Source organism: Nasonia vitripennis, chromosome 5, assembly GCF_009193385.2.
Source record: "Nasonia vitripennis strain AsymCx chromosome 5, Nvit_psr_1.1, whole genome shotgun sequence".
Lineage (NCBI taxonomy): Eukaryota > Metazoa > Arthropoda > Insecta > Hymenoptera > Pteromalidae > Nasonia > Nasonia vitripennis.
In genome coordinates this window covers 22,075,195-22,092,877 of record NC_045761.1, presented here as the reverse complement: position 1 = coordinate 22,092,877, position 17,683 = coordinate 22,075,195, and the positions used below count along the sequence as shown (strand labels likewise).

General features: G+C 36.9%; 8 protein-coding genes across 15 annotated transcripts; 5 read left to right on the top strand and 3 right to left on the bottom strand.

Annotated features, from left to right (window-relative positions):
- Positions 1 to 10: 10 nt before the first annotated feature.
- Positions 11 to 1,693, top strand: LOC100123958 (RNA pseudouridylate synthase domain-containing protein 1). Of its 2 annotated transcripts, none has more exons than XM_016985794.3 (4): positions 11 to 447; positions 530 to 770; positions 837 to 1,113; positions 1,208 to 1,589. In XM_016985794.3, the coding sequence occupies exons 1-4, from the start codon at positions 238 to 240 to the stop codon at positions 1,362 to 1,364; spliced, it is 885 nt and encodes a 294-aa protein (XP_016841283.1). In that variant the 5' UTR covers positions 11 to 237; the 3' UTR covers positions 1,365 to 1,589. The 2 variants fall into 2 exon arrangements, with proteins under 2 accessions (XP_016841283.1, XP_008207414.2); XM_008209192.4 differs by having other exon boundaries at positions 12 to 447; positions 527 to 770; positions 1,208 to 1,693.
- On the bottom strand, positions 1,153 to 2,607 carry LOC100286827 (X-ray repair cross complementing protein 3). Its single transcript, XM_003426497.4, has 5 exons — positions 2,475 to 2,607; positions 2,208 to 2,381; positions 2,001 to 2,131; positions 1,706 to 1,924; positions 1,153 to 1,586 (listed from the first exon to the last, which is right to left on the bottom strand). The coding sequence occupies exons 1-5, from the start codon at positions 2,491 to 2,493 to the stop codon at positions 1,371 to 1,373; spliced, it is 759 nt and encodes a 252-aa protein (XP_003426545.1). The 5' UTR covers positions 2,494 to 2,607; the 3' UTR covers positions 1,153 to 1,370.
- A 93-nt stretch (positions 2,608 to 2,700) lies between these two features.
- Positions 2,701 to 7,050, top strand: LOC100123966 (inosine-uridine preferring nucleoside hydrolase). 4 transcript variants are annotated; one of them, XM_031931481.2, is made up of 7 exons: positions 2,701 to 2,792; positions 2,862 to 2,940; positions 5,471 to 5,903; positions 5,987 to 6,173; positions 6,230 to 6,346; positions 6,425 to 6,564; positions 6,631 to 7,050. In XM_031931481.2, the coding sequence occupies exons 3-7, from the start codon at positions 5,586 to 5,588 to the stop codon at positions 6,979 to 6,981; spliced, it is 1,113 nt and encodes a 370-aa protein (XP_031787341.1). In that variant the 5' UTR covers positions 2,701 to 2,792; positions 2,862 to 2,940; positions 5,471 to 5,585; the 3' UTR covers positions 6,982 to 7,050. The 4 variants fall into 4 exon arrangements, with proteins under 4 accessions (XP_031787341.1, XP_008207407.1, XP_031787342.1 ...); XM_008209185.4 differs by lacking the exons at positions 2,701 to 2,792; positions 2,862 to 2,940 and adding an exon at positions 4,768 to 4,855; XM_031931482.1 differs by lacking the exons at positions 2,701 to 2,792; positions 2,862 to 2,940 and having other exon boundaries at positions 4,894 to 5,615; positions 5,698 to 5,903; positions 6,631 to 7,045.
- LOC100123963 (sex-determining region Y protein) lies at positions 2,817 to 4,867 on the bottom strand. 2 transcript variants are annotated; one of them, XM_008209190.4, is made up of 6 exons: positions 4,690 to 4,867; positions 4,400 to 4,584; positions 4,007 to 4,138; positions 3,742 to 3,920; positions 3,520 to 3,668; positions 2,817 to 3,422 (listed from the first exon to the last, which is right to left on the bottom strand). In XM_008209190.4, the coding sequence occupies exons 2-6, from the start codon at positions 4,502 to 4,504 to the stop codon at positions 3,238 to 3,240; spliced, it is 750 nt and encodes a 249-aa protein (XP_008207412.1). In that variant the 5' UTR covers positions 4,505 to 4,584; positions 4,690 to 4,867; the 3' UTR covers positions 2,817 to 3,237. The 2 variants fall into 2 exon arrangements, with proteins under 2 accessions (XP_008207412.1, XP_031787345.1); XM_031931485.2 differs by having other exon boundaries at positions 4,400 to 4,867.
- Positions 7,051 to 8,059: 1,009 nt separating the features above from the next.
- On the top strand, positions 8,060 to 10,206 carry Gnbp1-2 (gram-negative bacteria binding protein 1-2). Its single transcript, NM_001161677.1, has 7 exons — positions 8,060 to 8,300; positions 8,384 to 8,611; positions 8,677 to 8,903; positions 8,973 to 9,106; positions 9,179 to 9,674; positions 9,763 to 9,864; positions 9,945 to 10,206. The coding sequence occupies exons 1-7, from the start codon at positions 8,168 to 8,170 to the stop codon at positions 10,044 to 10,046; spliced, it is 1,422 nt and encodes a 473-aa protein (NP_001155149.1). The 5' UTR covers positions 8,060 to 8,167; the 3' UTR covers positions 10,047 to 10,206.
- A 116-nt stretch (positions 10,207 to 10,322) lies between these two features.
- LOC100680177 lies at positions 10,323 to 11,609 on the top strand. Its single transcript, XM_003426499.5, has 3 exons — positions 10,323 to 10,887; positions 10,952 to 11,056; positions 11,393 to 11,609. The coding sequence occupies exons 1-3, from the start codon at positions 10,861 to 10,863 to the stop codon at positions 11,510 to 11,512; spliced, it is 252 nt and encodes an 83-aa protein (XP_003426547.1). The 5' UTR covers positions 10,323 to 10,860; the 3' UTR covers positions 11,513 to 11,609.
- Positions 11,610 to 11,981: 372 nt separating this feature from the next.
- Positions 11,982 to 12,732, top strand: LOC100114944. Its single transcript, XM_001608173.5, has 3 exons — positions 11,982 to 11,999; positions 12,147 to 12,247; positions 12,343 to 12,732. Exons 1-3 carry the CDS (start codon positions 11,982 to 11,984, stop codon positions 12,458 to 12,460), a joined length of 237 nt encoding a protein of 78 aa, XP_001608223.1. The 3' UTR covers positions 12,461 to 12,732.
- On the bottom strand, positions 12,058 to 17,593 carry LOC100123968 (calcium-transporting ATPase type 2C member 1). 3 transcript variants are annotated; one of them, XM_031931471.2, is made up of 13 exons: positions 16,798 to 17,292; positions 16,636 to 16,725; positions 16,470 to 16,567; positions 16,129 to 16,387; positions 15,721 to 16,057; positions 15,455 to 15,648; positions 15,180 to 15,374; positions 14,935 to 15,094; positions 14,698 to 14,868; positions 14,115 to 14,616; positions 13,788 to 14,031; positions 13,569 to 13,710; positions 12,065 to 13,492 (listed from the first exon to the last, which is right to left on the bottom strand). In XM_031931471.2, exons 1-13 carry the CDS (start codon positions 16,975 to 16,977, stop codon positions 13,359 to 13,361), a joined length of 2,706 nt encoding a protein of 901 aa, XP_031787331.1. In that variant the 5' UTR covers positions 16,978 to 17,292; the 3' UTR covers positions 12,065 to 13,358. The 3 variants fall into 3 exon arrangements, with proteins under 3 accessions (XP_031787330.1, XP_031787331.1, XP_003426720.1); XM_003426672.4 differs by having other exon boundaries at positions 14,935 to 15,091; positions 16,798 to 17,235; XM_031931470.2 differs by having other exon boundaries at positions 12,058 to 13,492; positions 14,115 to 14,868; positions 14,935 to 15,091; positions 16,798 to 17,593.
- Positions 17,594 to 17,683: the final 90 nt, after the last annotated feature.

Here is a 17,683-nt window from a genome sequence, read left to right as displayed (position 1 = left end):
TGATGTGTCTATACTGTTTATGTATTGCATGCGGATAGCAGAATAAATTTCCAAACCGTTTTCAATGAACAACAAATGCCTTGATGGTTTTTTTAGAAAACAAAAGCGTATTTTGAAAACTTAGATCAATTTACTTCTTCAAGCTTAAATAATATAATTTACTTAGGTTATATGGAAAAGTTATCGATTTTAACTCTAAAATGCATAGTTGACGTATAAATAAATAAATTTTCTAAAATGTTTTTCGTTTCTCAATTTTATGAATACTTAAAAAGTATTTCCAATGTAGCAAGTAATGTTTATAATTACATTTTCACATTCTTAAAAACAAATTTAACAAAAAATGTTGAGTGTAATTATATTGAGATACTTCACCAAAGTGATAATTTTTTGATAGTTAACAAACCATATGATATGGTTATAAACAGCAATAATCCTAGTGTAAAGGTAGTATTTTATATTTTATATACTATGTGTTTATATCAATGACGAATGAAAATTTTTATTGATATGCAAATTTTTCTAGAAGAGTGTTCAATTAATAATCCGTGAGATGTTTCCAAATTTAGTCAACCCAAATCTATACCATGAATTTTATTTCGTTCATCGACTAGATTATGCCACAAGTGGTGTAATGTGCTTGGCTTTGAATAAACAGTCTGCTCAGGCTGCTTCATCAGCATTTGAAGAAAGGACTGTACGAAAATATTATTTAGCTCTTGTACATGGTCATATTGATAAATATTCAATGGTGATTGACATACCAATAGGTACTGAGAATTATTTAAAAAGTTATGATTGGATTTTTAAATTAAAATTTAAACTAATAATTGCAGGACATGATGTTAGAGAGTTAAATGGAAATCGCAAAATGTGCACTAAAGATGATGACTTCTGTGAAAAAGCAAGAAAATCTTGTACTGCTTTGCTAGTTCTTGAAAAAGGATATATTGATGACAGACCAGTAACAAAAGTTCTATTATATCCTAAAACTGGTCGAAGGCATCAACTTAGAGTACATTGTGCTCATATAGGACATATAATTGTAGGAGATTATACTTACAGTGGTAAAACTGATACTAAACCTCATAGGACGTTTCTCCATGCATTTAGGTAAAATATTATTTTTTTACTTATTATAATACTGTAATGTACAAGTTAATTGACTTAGTTTTATATAAATTATATATCCTACAAATATTTACAGATTAATTATAGATAATAGCATAGAGAATTTGGACGTACAAACGAATGATCCATTTTGTTCATCAATCCCTGAAAATCAGTGGAGACCTAGCACGATTGTACGACTCTTGGATGAGAGTGCATTTTCTGATATTAAAGACCTTGCAGCTGGTATCTAAGGTTTTCTAAGGATCCTTTCCAATAATACCAGATTCAATAATTTCATATTCAATGTTTTTACGTGGTAAATAAGGGGATCCAGTTATGAAAAGATATCGACGATTGAACTTTTTGTACAAGTAAAAAGAATTAGTGACCATACTGGCCCAAGTTATCCCAAGAGAAGGTTGTTCTTTACAGGAAAGGTTTTCTGTGTAATTGTTTCCCATCATGGCAGTTACCTGTGCAAGTACAAACATTTTTTTAACGCTTTTATACAGCTTAATTATGTACAGAATTGCAATTTAAAATTTGTATATTTTATTAAAAAAACTTGGTACCTAAAAAATGTTGATATTACCTGATTTATACAGACAACAGCCATTTCGTGAATTTTTGATAATTTTTGCAATTGATAGCCTACTTTTCTTAAGCTTTTAGCTCTACTTTTTACATTCATTAAATCATACTCTACTCTATAAGTAGCTGCTATGGAATCTATGATGAGTAATTTGATTTTGTGCATGGATAAAAGTGTTGGAAGTCTATCAGGTTGAAAAATGCAATCCTCTAGACCCTCCTAAAAAATATAAATTATATAATACTGATTTTTTAAAACGTGTAATTAAATAGTTTTGATAATTTTGGAATCTTACAGTATTTGAAATATGCTCGATGAATATCTTTTCATTTGAAATAGCATAGTCCTTCACCAAAGGGGACTTTTTAAATAATTCATGTAAACGGCTGGATGGAAAAGCTGCTTCTGTGCAAATATAAGCAACACCTGAAATCATTTATTTTAATATTTTAAGTCTAGTTTAAAATATTTGTAATATTTTTTCTTATTTGTTTGACAATACCTCCAACATCTGTTGAATTTTTGGGAATTTGTGCAGAAAGGCAAAATTGAAGGGCCAATTGGGTTTTTCCTGTACCAGATTCTCCATATATTTGAGTTATTCCCTTACGAGGCAATCCACCTCTCAAAAATGAGTCTAACTTAGAACACCCAGTGCTCAAAAACATTTCATTATCTAAAAAAAGTTTCGTTTGGATCATGCGAAAATTTCGTATTATTATTACTCAAATTATTTTATGAATAATGAGCAATTGTATGTATACTATACCTATATGAGGTTCTTCCATTATTTCTTACGATTTAGTTATATATCTTCTTTAATTTTTCATAGAACATTTAAATTCGGCCGAAGGCCGAAGTGCCGGAAACAACTTTACCGGTAAGTATGTTTATAAATGTACTTAAAGGTTAGTTGTATCTATATATGCAACAGATGTTCGCGTTATGTGTGTGTGTATATACTTATATACATCAAGAAGACGTTAAAAGGGCACGTTAGCTTCCATAGTTTGCGATTAATGCTTTATAGTGCATATGCACCTGTTCTAACATGATAACACGTCGGCTGATTTCAGAAGGAGTTAAAGTATTTATTTTACAACTGAATTAATTTTAAAAACTTAATGTAATAAAAAAAATCTCGTACAAATTTCAGGAATTACAAATGCGTGCAGATTAATCAAAATGTGTGCTCTTATTAACATAAAATTTAAATATACAGTATTTATGTACAGGTGAGAACATTGTGTCATCATGAATTAATAATTACTTAAATAGTATTTTAGCAAATATTAAAATTTCTTTTTTTTTATGTAAACTATATTTTTTTCTGATTTATATTACATAAAAATAATTCACTTGATCCATATCGAACAATTCAGATAAACTGCATTAAAAAATTCACTATAGCACGTTTCTAACAAATTTAATGTAAATTTATTTAATATATTTTTGTATATATCAAAATGTAACAAATTTAATAATCACAATTAAAAAATTGCAATTTTTAATTAATGTTATTTATAAAACTTTTATTGACGAGTGGTTGGAGATGCAGCTTTCTGCTGGGCCTGAATAAATTCAGGATAATCTATGTAGCCATCTTTATTTGTGTCATCCATATCAAGAATAGGGTCAATCAATGTCACTAACTCATCATCTTGGAATATTTTCTCACCCGCAGCGGCACCATGATTAGGATCCTTGTTTCCTTCCTCTGTAAAATATTATATTAAAATAAATTAATTAGTATGTTGCATTGACGACCTTGGTATATGAGCATTTGAATTTAGGATAATATTTCATATGTTTACCGTGCCAATGAATGAGAGACTTAATCAATTCACAGCCATCAAGTTTATTGTTGTTGTCAGCATCATGCATCTTAAAATAATGAAACTGTAATTCTTGCTCAGTCATTTTACTTGTGTCCATTGGAACATCTAAATGTTCTGCAATGTGCCTGTTGGAAAAAGAAATAATCAATTTTAATACCATAATTCTGAAGGAAAGAATCATATACCAACTATACTTACGCTTTTTCTTGTGCAATGTTTGCAGCATTTAATATTTGTTGCTGTTGGCCGTGATGATGATCATGTCCATGTCCATGTCCTTCAGGGATTTGTTGAACTGGTACATGTTGCTGTTGCATTTGAGGTACTTGTTGCTGCATATGAGGTTGTTGTTGCATCTGCGGTACCTGTTGCTGATACTAAAATAAATAGGAAATTTTTAAATTGTATACACTCAATAGATCAATATTGTTTCGAATTCTGAATATGTCAAGAGAAAAAATACCTGTTGTTGGGGTACTTGATGTTGGGGTACTTGGTGTTGAGGAACTTGATGTTGAGGAATTTGATGTTGCGGCATTTGCTGTTGAGGCATTTGATGCTGAGGCATCTGGTGCATATTCTGACCATGATGAGGCTAAAAATTTTAGTTTGATTTTAGTTTAAGAACTTGTTCATGAACCATTCAAGATAAACTAATAAGTACAGTAAACAATGTTATTTATATGCAAAGTTGACAGAAATAATTGTCTAATCTTAAAATTGCGACAAGGTAAGCAAGTACTACAGCAATTTAGATATTCACAATCATTTGTACAAATGTTTGCAATTATTTCTGATTGAAAAAGTACTTATTGTACAAACATATGTTAATAATTGTTTTGACCATCTAACCAACCTGTTGATAATGCTGTGGCGGTACACCAGGTGCAACTCGTTCCTGGGACTGCACGTTGTTAAGTCCACAACAACATATCACAAAAATCCATAAAGTCCACTGCATTTTATTTTGTTTGTAAAATAAACTAATACCAAAGGAATCTTCAGGAGATTCTTAAGGAAGAGCATAAAATGCAATTGTTTCTAAAATAAATATTCGAAATAAGTACGCTTTAGCACTGGCGGAGTGCGTGTGTGTGTAAATTTTTTACAAATTTTTCATTAAAAACTATCTAAATAAATAAGTACATTTGTATCACGACATTAATTAAGTTACTCCAGCTTCTCTTGCTTTCTGTCGTGAAACAGAGCTCATACAGCGGTGGACAGCGCACACACTATAACTGTAATTAAGGTTAGGTTTTTGATATAGTTGACGTGGAGCCGCCGCCGTATGGAATCGCCACCGCCGCGCGTAAGTTTTTTTTTATTGAGAGCTAGGTCGCTTGGTGCATCAGGCTACTAGATTAGATAATTGAAAATTGTTGTAAATTAAATGCACGTGAAAAATATATTTAAAGATTGTTTCAAAAGAATCTGGTTTTATTTAAGCATATTTTAAAATAAGTTTTATAAAATTATAATTAGCAAAATTCAGAGTTACAAAGACTCGATGAGTTATTGATTAAATATTGTTTATTCATGAAAAATAGATTAGAAAACCTATTGAATGTGAGATGAGTGCACCGTAAAGATGGTCATTTTTGGAGCAACTGCAGCTGTTTGACTAAGTTAAAAATTCAAATTTCGCGCCGCATTATTACCGACTATTTATTTATTGTAACTACTTATAGGTATAGGTATATAACGTAACATAAACCAAATTTGCATAAAATACTATGATTTAGTAAGCAAACTTGCTTTGGCGGCAAAACATTGATTTAAAAGTTTTAATTGATAAGTTTTAAATGATATTGAATACAATTTTGTGCACGTATGTCCCTATTGATTAGGAAATTTAAAAAAAAAATCATCGAATACGACCGTCTAGATTTGCTCCAAAACTAATTTTTTTATACTTTATTATTAGATGTAACAGATATGCGCGCTGACAATTACGCTGGCGGATCACAAGATAAGGTTGAAGTTTAACGACCAGTGCCTGATAATAATTTCTATTATGCTTAGTTCGCAAGCGAAAGAGTATGTCGTGTAAATTGCACCGACGTTTCGTTGTAAATTTCTTTTTCAATATTTTTACGTCTATAAATTATTCACCCCGTCATAGTGAAATCATTGTGCAATTCATACGAAAAGTGCAGGTCATAGAAATGGAATGTCAAAAAATTATTGTCGACTGTGACGCTGGAACCGACGATGCCTTGGCTTTGATATTGTTGATAGCCGCCCATAAACAAAAGAAAATTGAAATACTGGCAATTACTTGCGTTACCGGTAACACGTACGTTGACAACGTAGTAAACAATGTCTTCAGAACTCTACGTGTTTGCGATGCTTTGGATGTTAGTAAAAAATAATTGTTCGTATATTTTATTATTCTACACCTTATAAGATCGCGATATAGTTTCACTTTTGCAATTTATAGATACCAGTGCATAAAGGCGCAGATTCTGCACTATTGTCAACAGAAAGTGCACGGATAGTTGTACGTCATGGATTTCATCACGGCTCCGATGGATTCGGCGATGTTTATACTGATAAGCCTGATATCAGTAAACTCAAAGAAGAGCACGCCGTATGCGCGTTGCATAGGATAACGGCTAAATATCCTGGTATTCGCACTATTTTTTTTTCTTTTTGAATTATTACTCAACTGTTGTTTTTGCAGGTGAAGTAACAGTGCTTGGTCTTGGGCCTTTAACTAATGTTGCTATCGCTGTGAGAATGTATCCAGATTTCGCGAAAAACGTTAAAAAATTCTTAGTCATGGGCGGGAATCTATGTGGTAAATGCAATTTTTATTCTATCAATCTTTATTTAATATTTTTTTTAATAAAGAAAATTTTAACATATTGTTCTATAGCTCTTGCAGGTAGCCTATCATCACAAGTAGACTTTAACTTTTTTGCTGACCCAGAGAGTGTGCATATAGTTATGAATTTTGCAGCAAAGAAGATGTGGTTATTGCCCTTAGGAACATGCATGAGATCGAATATTACTCATGTAAGTTATATATTTTAGAAGCAGTGACTTAGAAAATTTTATAACAATGTCATATTTATCCTGTAGGAATGGAGAGACAACGTATTCGGCAAAATAGACACTCCTGTGGTAGAACTCATTAATACAATCGATAGTGGTAAATACAAAACTAGCAAAAAGCGAACATTGAATTATAGACCCTGCGATGCACTTTTAGCTGGTGTTTTGCTCAGGCCTGACATTGCTAAGGATCTAGCGTTACACCATGTTGATATAGAACTTAATGGTCTGAAAACAAGAGGGCAAGTTGTAATTGATGATCTCGCGTCGAATGAACCAAATGTGCACATTATTCAAGATCTAGACTTTGAAACTTTCAAAGATCTCTTAATTTACGCTGCTAATCCGAACACAGAAAACAGTAGAGTACTTTTATAATAATAGTTTATTAATCACTTTTTACGCATAATTATATCAAATAAAACTCACGTGGAACTCTTAACAAAGCAACTACGTTTTATCCACAAATACCCATGCTAAAAATAGTAATGAGTAAAAAATCTGTATACGGTATTTTTCATCATTTTTGCGGAACAATACACTCATCTGTGTAAGATAATTCTCGGCCGCAAGCTCATTTGCATGATGAAAGACCGATTCCAATAACAAAAAAGCCTTTGTAACGTTCCCGCTCTCTTAGTTAATATTTTAAATTATAAATTAACGTCCTATAATTATTTTACACATTGTTTCCTTCGTGTTCTCCACAAACATTGGTATCGGAAATTCGGACGAAAATCTATTATTTTGCAAATGCAGAAGATTAATAAGCTGCAGCTGATTGACGAAAATGCAGAATACATTTTAAACGTTTCACACACTATACGTTATCTCTCGTTCACGGAATATTGTGTTTGAAAACGAAATTTAGAAAGCCGCTATAAATCTTGAGCGAATTGCAAACGAGATTTAATATTAGTTAGATCCCGACGTTTCGAGGAATAAATTATCAGCGCGCGGTCTCTCATCAGAAATCATTTTAATCAAGCTGAATGAATTTTCATAATTTTTTCAAGCTTTAAAAAAAATGAACGTTTTTTCCTTTTTATTTTTTAAAAATCGTGCTTACACGCTTAACTCTTGGATAGTACAATCCATCAGCGCCATAAATCTAAATGATTCATTAAAAGTAGAGAAACACGCGAAAAAGTCGTTTCTCCCGCCTATGACGCGCGAAGACAACGACAAGCGCCAAAGAAGATACCAAACTCCACAGTACACACGATTCCAATATAGCTGCCTACCTGTATCAAAAAATATATAAGCTACATCAAAACGGAAGCTAGCGGGGTCAGGGTCTCGACGTATACAACATATTCTGCGCTTCTACTTCTTCGCTCGCATCTCTCCCTCTCCTACGCGGTCTCTTCTTGAGACTCGCTTCGATAAGAAAAATCACACATACCGAGAGCGACGAGCCATACATAAATTATACGGAAGATGCTCGCGTGAAATCAGTCTCTGTGGCGCCGTTACCACAGCAGATACACACGGCCTTCATACGTACACATAATTAAAGTGTCAATTATACAGTATAGTGTTACAAGTGTAGGATATAGCTGATATGTTTACTCTATCGTCTCTTCGATTTTTCCTACTGGTTCTGACATCGGCGCATCTCACGAGTGCTCAGTATGTTCCTCCGGAGGCTCTGGTAGAGCCGCTCAAGCCCAATGGCATCCGCATTTCCATACCAGGTAAGCTGTGCACCTGTATAGCAATTCTGTAATAACCGCGGAAGGTCAAAGTGTTAACAATTGCTATTTACGAACATTTTTAGACGAACCGGGGATTTCCCTGGTAGCCTTTCACGTGAAGTTCAATGACGAATTCATCGGACTGGAGGCTGGCACCATAGCCCGAGATGTGGTGCGAGAGAAGAACGGCCGCTGGACTTACGAGGACAGAAGCACGAGGCTGAAGAAGAACGATGTTATTTACTACTGGATACACGTTGTTTACAACGGACTCGGCTACAATCTCATCAACCAGGAACACAGAGTCACAGGTATTTTTAAACTGTTTTTTTAAAATCGTAGATTGGTAGATAAAACGAATTTGCGGATTTTTCAGACTTCTACGATTACAAGGGTCAGAGGATAGAACCAGATGAGAATGGCGATAGTGGGAACAATGGTCTCCAGCCGTGTGTGTACTCGACGACGAAGTTGTTCGATCCAGCAGGTAGCAGTAGTAGACATCCATGTGCTGGACAGCTTCTTTTCAAGGAAGACTTCAGAGATCTCGCCCAGTTGAGGAGGATGCAGTGGACTGTGGTTGAGCGGTTCTCTGGGTCACCCGTAAGACACTATTATTGTGTCATATCAATATTTTTACCATATTATTTTCACGATCGTTTTTGTTGCAAGGACTACGAATTCACCGTTTATCGTGATTCGCACGAGAACTTGAGAGTCGAAAACGGACTGAAGATCAACCCTAGACTGATGAAGAACGAGTATGGTGACATCTTCGTCCGCGAGGGCAACCTCACGTTGGCAAAGTATACACAGCAACTCCTAACTTAAGCCTTTATAGTGAGAAGAATCGCGAATAACGACGATTAAATTTCCAGGTGCACAGGACGTTATACGACGACCGACTGTTTCCGCGAAGCTCGAGGCTGGTACATCCTGCCACCTGTGTCCTCCAGTCGGATCAACACCAAGAAATCCATCAACTTCGAGTACGGTCGAATCGAAATCAGAGCGAAGTTCCCACGCGGCGACTGGATCTATCCTCTGTTGCTTCTCGAACCTGTGAACAACTACGAAGGATCATCCATGGAGACGCTTCAGATTCGAATCGCGTCATCCGCTGGTAATCCGGTGCTCAGACGCAGCGATGGAACCGACATCAGTGGACACATCCTTTGGGGCGGTGTCACTGAACTGGATCCGCAAAACCCCAAGGACCACATCGACGCTAACAGAGGGACGAAGTACAACAGGCAATTGTGGTCCGATAACTATCACGTGTACGAGTTGATTTGGAGCCCGGATAGGATCGTTCTGAAAGTTGACGGACAAGGTTACCAAGATAAGCGCGTTAATTTGCCCAGGGATACGCCGGTGAGAGGAATATTCGGTTAAGCTACCTGTATACAGTGCTTTGAAGTGTGACGCTAATGTATTTTTTTTTTTTTTTTTTTTTTGGCAGTTCTATCTGACTCTGGGTCTTGCCGCTGGTGGATTATCGGAGTTTCCCGACAACTCTGAGAGCCGTGGTTACACCAAGCCTTGGCGAAATGTCGAAGCCAAGGTGAGCTTATTTGCGAATTTTTTTATCGATTAATAACGTAACAGACTAAGATACTACTTTTGATTATAAATTTTTTACAGGCATTGTACCACTTTTACAACGCGACTGATACCTGGTACCGAACTTGGCAAAGCGGCGCTACTTCTCTGGATGTGGATTATGTTAAAATTTGGGCACTATAAACGTACCTATTGTATAATGACTTATTCATAATTGATTAAATTGATTTGACCATATATCAGCGTTAGCTAAATGTGAATCGCGTATTACGCATGACATTATTTAGTAAAAAAAAACATTTTTTAAAAGAAGCAATATTGAAATAAAATTTGTTTAAACTGTCTATGAGCTAATTAAATAGTTTGAACGAGCAATGGGTATCGACATGTGACTGATTGTTATACCGGGAAACGCGGTGTATTTATCTCATAATAGGTTCTCTCATATATAGAAAACTGAATGACTTGAAATTATTATTCCTAGTACGATATGATATAAGTAATAATGTAATTTCCTGGGAAAACCACAGTCTGTTTTCTATCTTGTTTTAAATATAAGTACCAAGGTTTACGTTCAAACGGAAGCTTCTAATGCTTTTTAACTCTTGTTACTATATTTTTAAAAAAATTAAGGAAAAGAATAGTAACCATGAAAGTTATTAACGCGTAAAGATAGCGAAAAAGAGGATTCTCATCTCTGTCATACCACGTATATGCAAATACTAAATATTATTCAGACTATCGTCACCCGTGTCAGAAAAAAGCCTAATTACACCTCGGATTAGAGATTTACACATCATCGTCGTCACTATGCCAATACGAGACGTAGAGGGCAACGCGCGGCCAGCAGAGTCCAGGCGCTAAAGTGGAAGATAGCTTTCACTTTCAGCCTCGCGTTTTTTTGACACGAAAGCAGTCGCTTGTTATTATTCAACGAAGACAGCCAGTGCGCGCACGTAAATACTTATCAGGATCAACACATCATACACAAGCCGTCATGAGCGTCGCGGTGAACTTCCTTTTGGTAAGGACACGCGCGATGTCTATGACGATCGCAATGACTCGATAACATTCTCGACATTCCGCAGGTGTCCTATCTACTGGTATGGAGCGGCGCTTCGGCCGGGCCACTTTGGAATCTCGTGCACGACCTCGTGCAGTCGAACATCGCCGGGATCCCGACCATCCACGAGGTGATTACAATTTTCGCTATATGACTATGGAAATTTTTTCCGTGTACTTTTTATTTGTTAATAAAAAGTAAAGGTAGCCCAAACTATATGGTAATTCAACGTTATCGCAATCGGTTGGCCCACAATTAGACTCTTATCTGTAAGAAATAAACGCTCACGTACAGTTAATGATGCCGTCATCAGACTAATCCTGTTTGCAAAGCGTCATTTTGACAACGATAAAGCAACTATATCAGAGTCAACAATAATTACAATAATATGCTTTAGGCAAATACAATCTCAAAGCTTCTGCGAACTGGCTGCTTTCTTTATATAACGCAAATGTTGTTTTTGCAGAAATCCACGTGGAACTTCGATCCGGATGCTGGAAAGCAGAAGAGGGCACATTACGAACAGCAGAACGGGAGATTCGGTGAAACAGCGATCGCGCGATTAGGTTTGGGCTACGAGAGTTGACCATTCAACTGATCCTATCTGTTTTGTACCATAGATGTAAAATATGTATAGAAATAGTTATAATGTATTACAATAAAGCTTAGAAAATAAAACAGAACGAGATTCGCGTTATTATTACGAAAAGCCTGTGCTCTTCCGATTACATCAGGGCGAAAATTGCGCACAGCCGAACCTTGACTCGATACCAGAGCGAGTAGTAACATACAGATGTATGGCCTAGGAGAAAGTGAACCGTGCATACGTGCAGCGAATCACAGCAGTTGGAGTAGAGGTACTTCCACTCGACGGTCAACTTTCTCCGTCTCGGACTCGCGTATATCCGTTATTTTCCCACCCAGTCGACACCTCCTCCTTTTCGAGAAGCCTCGTCCTTCTCTCGACGAGAAGACACGACAGTTCGGAGTCAATCCGCGTACAGATCTCTCTATTTTTGTCTTTCTCTCGCACCTGCAGCGATTGACAGTTCGTCATGGCAAAGTTGGCACTGGTAGGTTCGATTTCGCACAAAAAGCAAGCTGTGAATAATTTGACATATCGAAGAGACATTATCAGTTCAGAGTGTATACATTTATTAAATTGATCTTGTTGCTTTCTTTAATATATAACGATATAAGAATTTCTTGACATTTTCTAGTGTCTAGCCGCCATCGTTTTCGTAATACTTTCGCAGGACGTGATGCCGAGCGAGTCTACGTTTGCGCAACCACGGGCGCCGAATTTCCAGTATTTCGAAAGGTAAGTGACGTGCGTGTTTCTCTCGCATCGCGCGGATGTACATCTCGTCGCTGTTATACACTCCCAACTCATCGTGTTGTGCGCTTTTCTTACAGACCACAGTATCGCTATCCCTATTACGACGAGAATGGTAAAGGTCGCCTTCTCTATGGCTACGGAGGACCGCAGCTATATCAGTACAAGACCTACAGCGCACTCGAGGGCATACATTAGATCTGTTATACATACTGCAATGACTGACAACTCTGCGCAGACTCATTATCTCGTACGACACATTTTTTTTTCGAAAGAGAACGCGTTATAATGTTCACGAGCTCAGCCGATAGTTTATAAGTATGTCCTACTTTCGCTTAATCACACTTAGAGAGTCATCGGATTGATAAATAGAAATACTTGACGTTACGACTAGTAGTGACTTTTTGTTTGTTTGTATGCATGTGTTTGTTTGTTTTTTAAATATATATTATCTTAAACGTGTTATCAAGTTTTCATTCAAAAATATCAAACATTTGTGAATAATAATATATATTTATGATTGTAAATACCTTAGTGCGCGAACATTATACGAAAATTTGTTATATTTTTGAAATAAAAACTTGAAGCAATAATTGGATGTGAATTTCAAAATTTTCTACTCTTAATATATCCTAAAGACCACGTTATATAGCGGACTATAACGACGGTATAAAAGCACCATTGACTACATTAATATTAACCGCATATTGCTTCTTCATTCAATAATTGATCTAGGTGAGATTATAGAATGGTATAAAAAGATGAGCAGTGATAATGGATGTTAGTATAAATCACGACATTGATATTCTTCTTTTTGTTTCTCAAAGTGTGTAAAACCAGCATCGTAAGTAAGGGAGTCACGATGGCACTCATGCAAAACTCTACATTACATGTAAGACAATGTAGAAAAATTGATATTCAAATAGCACGTTTTCACATGATTGCAGGAATGTAAAGGAATAAAAAGTTCAGTGGAAAAATGCAGAAAAACCAGTCCGACGTTTTTGATCAATTAGAAACGTTCCAGCGGCTGCTGCTGCTATTCCTCGCGCGTTTTGATTGTTTCGTTTGTGGCCGCATCACCTTCATCCGACTGTCATACATAGTTCATTTCGGATTTTATGTAACGCTGACTGGCGCTTCGTCGCTTTATCAATTGGCGCTCCAGAAGCTTCTTCAACTCGCTAATAATAAAGACGCTTGAGGTTAACGCGACCAAAAATACGAGATCTGAAAAACAGCAAAGACGTATTTATCCACCCATCTACATGTATTACTACCATCTGAGAGGGATCGATATTTTTACCTTTCATAAATAACGCTTCAGTTTGGAAAATTCTCTGCAATGGAGGGAAATAAATGACCAGCATTTGACCCACAACCGACAAAGTTACAGCCACTAAAAACATCTTATTGCTCAACAGACCGATTGTAAAAATTGACTTGGTCTGAAAACAGAAATTTTCAAAATATAACGTGCAGATATAAATGTTTGAAGACTATTAAAAAATAAATCTTTAATTACTTGAGATCGGCAACTCAATGCGTTAAACATATCGAAAAATACAAAACATGTAAAAGTCATGGTTGTATCTCTAGCGGTGATACCGCCTGAGGTCATCTCCCGATTATAGACCCAAAGTGTTCCTAAAATAATAATAGCTGCGGACAGCAAAACGTTAACAATAAGATGCTTCGTAATCATCGGTTCCTTCGTATTTCGCGGTTTCTGCTTCAAGACATCCTTATCTACGGGTTCAACTCCCAAACTGCAATAAAAATGGAAATTCAATAGTTAATCATCTTTTGCCAAAGGTAACGTAACTCGTTGCGTATCTCCGTAACGACATACCTTTGAGCTGGTGGCCCATCCATAATTATATTGATCCAAAGAATTTGCATAGCATTAAGTGGGTTGGGTATTCCCATTAGCGTAGCAAGTGCTATAAGAGATAAAGCGGCGATACTTGTGCTCAATTGAAATCGTACAAAATTACGGATGTTGTAAAATATGCCTTTGCCTTCTTCTATGGCAGCTATAATAGTCTGAAAGTCATCATCCACTAAGATCATGTCAGCTGCTTCTTTGCAGACATCAGTTCCATTCATGCCCATTGCTATTCCAATGTCTGCTTTCTTAAGTGCTACTCCGTCATTAACGCCATCCCCCGTCATTCCAACGATATTTCCCTTTTTCTGCAACGCCTTCACGATACATAATTTGTGTTTAGGAGTTACTCGATAAAATACACTGACATTATTTATTCTATCCTCCAATTGTTGCTCTGTCAAAGAATCGATTTCATCTCCAGAGATAAGTTTAGTGTGCATCACATCCAATCCAATCATATTAGCTAAAAGAAACATACACCGCAGTATTATAACACAGCAGCTATATGAACATTCGCGGAATTTTCCATGATAATGGGACTTACCAATAGCAGCAGCAGTTTCTTTAGCATCTCCAGTAACCATCTTAATTCTTACACCACTTGACATCAACGTGGTAATTGCATCCCGTACATGTGGTCTTGGTGGATCACAAATACCAACTAGGCCTACATAAACAAGATCTTGCAAAGACACACCTCGTGCTAAACCAATAACTGAAAATAAAATTCGTTAGAATCTATGAGATTTACTTCAACATATTAAAGATGTGTTATAGATACCTCTTAAACCGCGTTGTCCTATTTCATAGGCTTCAGCAAAAAACTCCTGCTCTTTCTTTTGAGTAAGAGAATATAATTGTCCATTTACAGAATATTTTGTACATTGTGGCAAAATTTTTTCTAAAGCTCCTTTAACAAAGAACACCTCCTGTCTATTCTGCTAGTTAATGCACAAATTCACAGATTAATTGCTTACATTCATTAAATTACACGTGGTTGAGAATAAGGATTAGCAATAAGTTTACCTCTCCATACTTTGCAGTGCATTTGACAGCCATCATTTTCTGTTCTGAAGAGAAAGGATATTCTTGAAGGCGAAGATATTTGTCTGCTACACTATACATGCCATTTTTCATACCAGCTGCTAATAAAGCACCTTCAGTTGGTTGACCCAATAGGGTATCATTTTGAATGATGGCATTGTTGCAAACACATCCGACCTAAAATAATTGTGAAAAATTATTTTTAGAAAAACATTCATATTATTTACTTGTACTTATAATTTTAAAGTGTTATTTACTTCTAGCATGTTGCTAATAGCTGCCCGAGCAAGTTCAACATTATCACATTTCCGTAATTTTATTTCTCCTACAGCATTGTAGCCAGCACCAGTAACATCCGCGACATAGCTTTCAGAAGTAACAATAATTGTAACAGTCATCTCATTTTTAGTAATAGTACCAGTTTTATCGGAACAAATCACATTTACACAACCTAGTACAAGTTAAATGTTAAACTTTAGAAACAGAATATGAATTCGGGTTGAATTAAGGTACTGGAAATTACCTAATGTTTCCACAGTTGGCAATTTTTTAACGATTGCTTTTCTCTTAGCCATTCTCATGACACCCAGTGCAAGAGTAACTGTGACAACTATGGGCAAGCCTTCAGGAATAGCTGCAACTGCCAGACTGACACTGATGGTAAACATTTCAAGGATAGCTTTGCCCTGAATCCAGCCTAGCAACATGATGATTCCGATGATGCAGAAAGAATAAAACGAAAGCTGTGTGCCCAAAATGTCCATACTCCTTTGCAATGGTGTCTTTGGTGCCTCCTCGGCTTGCATCATGGCAAAGACCTCTCCGAATTCACTCTTGGCACCAGTATTGATAACAATACCCTAAGTAAGTGTAAATAAGTTTTAATACAAAGATTTATGCTGAAAGGATTTTGGAATAAAAATTAAATTACTTTGCCATTTCCACAGCGAACCAAAGTGCCCATAAAGGCAATATTTTTCTTAGCATTGTGCCCGTTACTTTTTAATAGTGGAGCTGTGGATTTGTTGGCCGGCTCAGTCTCCCCTGTAAAGCTACTTTCGTCAATAGCCAAATCAATGGCCTCGAATAATCTAATGTCTGCAGGAACTCTATCTCCAATGTTCAAATAAACAACATCTCCAGGTACAAGGTCTCGGGCAAGAAAAGTTTCCAGTCGGCCTTGTCTCAAGCTAAAAGCCCACAGAAATAACATTAAATGGAAACATTAATATTTATTGTCTATTAGATTTATGCAAAGTATCTGTACATTACCAGTGACAGGCAGGTGGTACAAGTTTACTCAGTTCCTCAAGACTCTTCTCGGAACGGTATTCCTGAACAAATGCCACTGTGACCACTATTATTATAGCCTGAAAAGAGAATTGCTATTGAAACAAATGTCCGCACAAAGGCATAGAAAATAAGATGATTTACGCACAACCGTGATACTGATTGCGTCATCAAATTGCTTCATGCACACACTGACAACAGCTGATCCCAGCAAGAGCAGAATCAGTGGATTCTTAAACTGCAACATACAAGAATAAAATAAGAAAGAGCAAAAAGTATACAGCAAGTGTACAAACAGCCAATGACTCACCTGTTCAGCATATTTTTTCCACGTTGGTTCTTCCTCCTTGAGATTAAGTTCATTGTGCCCAAAAAGCTGCTTCCTGTGATCAGCCTCTTCCCACCATAATCCAGTCCTGATATCAACCTGTAGTCGTCCAGCAACCTCCTCAGCTCCCAAGGAGGAAGCCTCAGCGGTGGACAGCCACATGCCTGCTAACTCCGAGTCCCAAGCTTGAAATCACTCTCTCTCTCTCTCCCTCTCCAGAAAGCTCTGCAACAGCAGTGTAGGCCTATCCAGTCAGCACTGCAGCAGTTCACTGCACTTAATCCGACGTCATTCCGCGGTGAAAAACGGAGCAGTGGAGCAATATATAGTGCAGCTGATCCGATAAGCTCAGCGTCAGTGCAGAAAACACAAAGCGGAGCAACTAGCGCGACCGGTTCGACTACTGAGTAAGTACCTACTGAGATGGAGTGGGAATCAAGCACTACTTATACTGGAACAGATGGCCGGCGAGCTTGTGATTTCGAGTCATAACGCGCGACGCGCGCGCGCGCGATCGGTTGCGTGTGTCCAGCTTAATGGATTATGCACATATTATGCACATAGTCTGGTAACCGGCGGATAAAATTCAGCGATATATAACTAAAGCCAAGGGTGATATTCGCGAGACGGGCTCGACGACTGCTCGGAGAGTAGAGGGGGTAGTGTGCTACTGTTGCAATTCGCGATAAAAAGCTCGCGCATGTGTGCGTATATACTTATAACGTACGATCGGAAGGAGGCCTACTGGCGCTATACTCTCTTATCGACCCCGCGCTCGGGCTTCTTTTTCGTATATGCACCGATAACACAGTAGGTATACCGTGTATGTTTGTTTTGCTGTGTGCGCGCACGTGGATCACCTGTGCGC

Coding starts and splice junctions, on each gene's coding strand:
- LOC100123958 (XM_008209192.4), top strand. CDS start 238: ATGTTTTTCGTTTCTCAATTTTATGAATACTTAAAAAGTATTTCCAAT. Junction 448..526: donor GCAATAATCCTAGTGTAAAG/GTAGTATTTTAT, acceptor AAATTTTTCTAG/AAGAGTGTTCAATTAATAAT. Junction 1,114..1,207: donor ACGTTTCTCCATGCATTTAG/GTAAAATATTAT, acceptor AAATATTTACAG/ATTAATTATAGATAATAGCA.
- LOC100286827 (XM_003426497.4), bottom strand. Junction 2,132..2,207: donor AAATTCAACAGATGTTGGAG/GTATTGTCAAAC, acceptor AAATGATTTCAG/GTGTTGCTTATATTTGCACA. Junction 1,587..1,705: donor CTGTTGTCTGTATAAATCAG/GTAATATCAACA, acceptor GTACTTGCACAG/GTAACTGCCATGATGGGAAA.
- LOC100123966 (XM_031931481.2), top strand. CDS start 5,586: ATGTCGTGTAAATTGCACCGACGTTTCGTTGTAAATTTCTTTTTCAAT. Junction 5,904..5,986: donor GTGTTTGCGATGCTTTGGAT/GTTAGTAAAAAA, acceptor TGCAATTTATAG/ATACCAGTGCATAAAGGCGC. Junction 6,347..6,424: donor CATGGGCGGGAATCTATGTG/GTAAATGCAATT, acceptor ATTGTTCTATAG/CTCTTGCAGGTAGCCTATCA.
- LOC100123963 (XM_031931485.2), bottom strand. CDS start 4,504: ATGCAGTGGACTTTATGGATTTTTGTGATATGTTGTTGTGGACTTAAC. Junction 3,921..4,006: donor ATCAAGTACCCCAACAACAG/GTATTTTTTCTC, acceptor TATTTATTTTAG/TATCAGCAACAGGTACCGCA. Junction 3,423..3,519: donor GTCTCTCATTCATTGGCACG/GTAAACATATGA, acceptor AATATTTTACAG/AGGAAGGAAACAAGGATCCT.
- LOC100680177 (XM_003426499.5), top strand. CDS start 10,861: ATGAGCGTCGCGGTGAACTTCCTTTTG. Junction 10,888..10,951: donor TCGCGGTGAACTTCCTTTTG/GTAAGGACACGC, acceptor GACATTCCGCAG/GTGTCCTATCTACTGGTATG. Junction 11,057..11,392: donor GGATCCCGACCATCCACGAG/GTGATTACAATT, acceptor TTGTTTTTGCAG/AAATCCACGTGGAACTTCGA.
- LOC100123968 (XM_031931470.2), bottom strand. CDS start 16,977: ATGTGGCTGTCCACCGCTGAGGCTTCCTCCTTGGGAGCTGAGGAGGTT. Junction 14,032..14,114: donor GATGGGCCACCAGCTCAAAG/GTATGTCGTTAC, acceptor TTTTTATTGCAG/TTTGGGAGTTGAACCCGTAG. Junction 13,493..13,568: donor TGAAGCGTTATTTATGAAAG/GTAAAAATATCG, acceptor GCTGTTTTTCAG/ATCTCGTATTTTTGGTCGCG.
- LOC100114944 (XM_001608173.5), top strand. Junction 12,248..12,342: donor AATTTCCAGTATTTCGAAAG/GTAAGTGACGTG, acceptor CTTTTCTTACAG/ACCACAGTATCGCTATCCCT.
- Gnbp1-2 (NM_001161677.1), top strand. CDS start 8,168: ATGTTTACTCTATCGTCTCTTCGATTTTTCCTACTGGTTCTGACATCG. Junction 8,612..8,676: donor CCAGGAACACAGAGTCACAG/GTATTTTTAAAC, acceptor CGGATTTTTCAG/ACTTCTACGATTACAAGGGT. Junction 9,675..9,762: donor ATTTGCCCAGGGATACGCCG/GTGAGAGGAATA, acceptor TTTTTTTGGCAG/TTCTATCTGACTCTGGGTCT.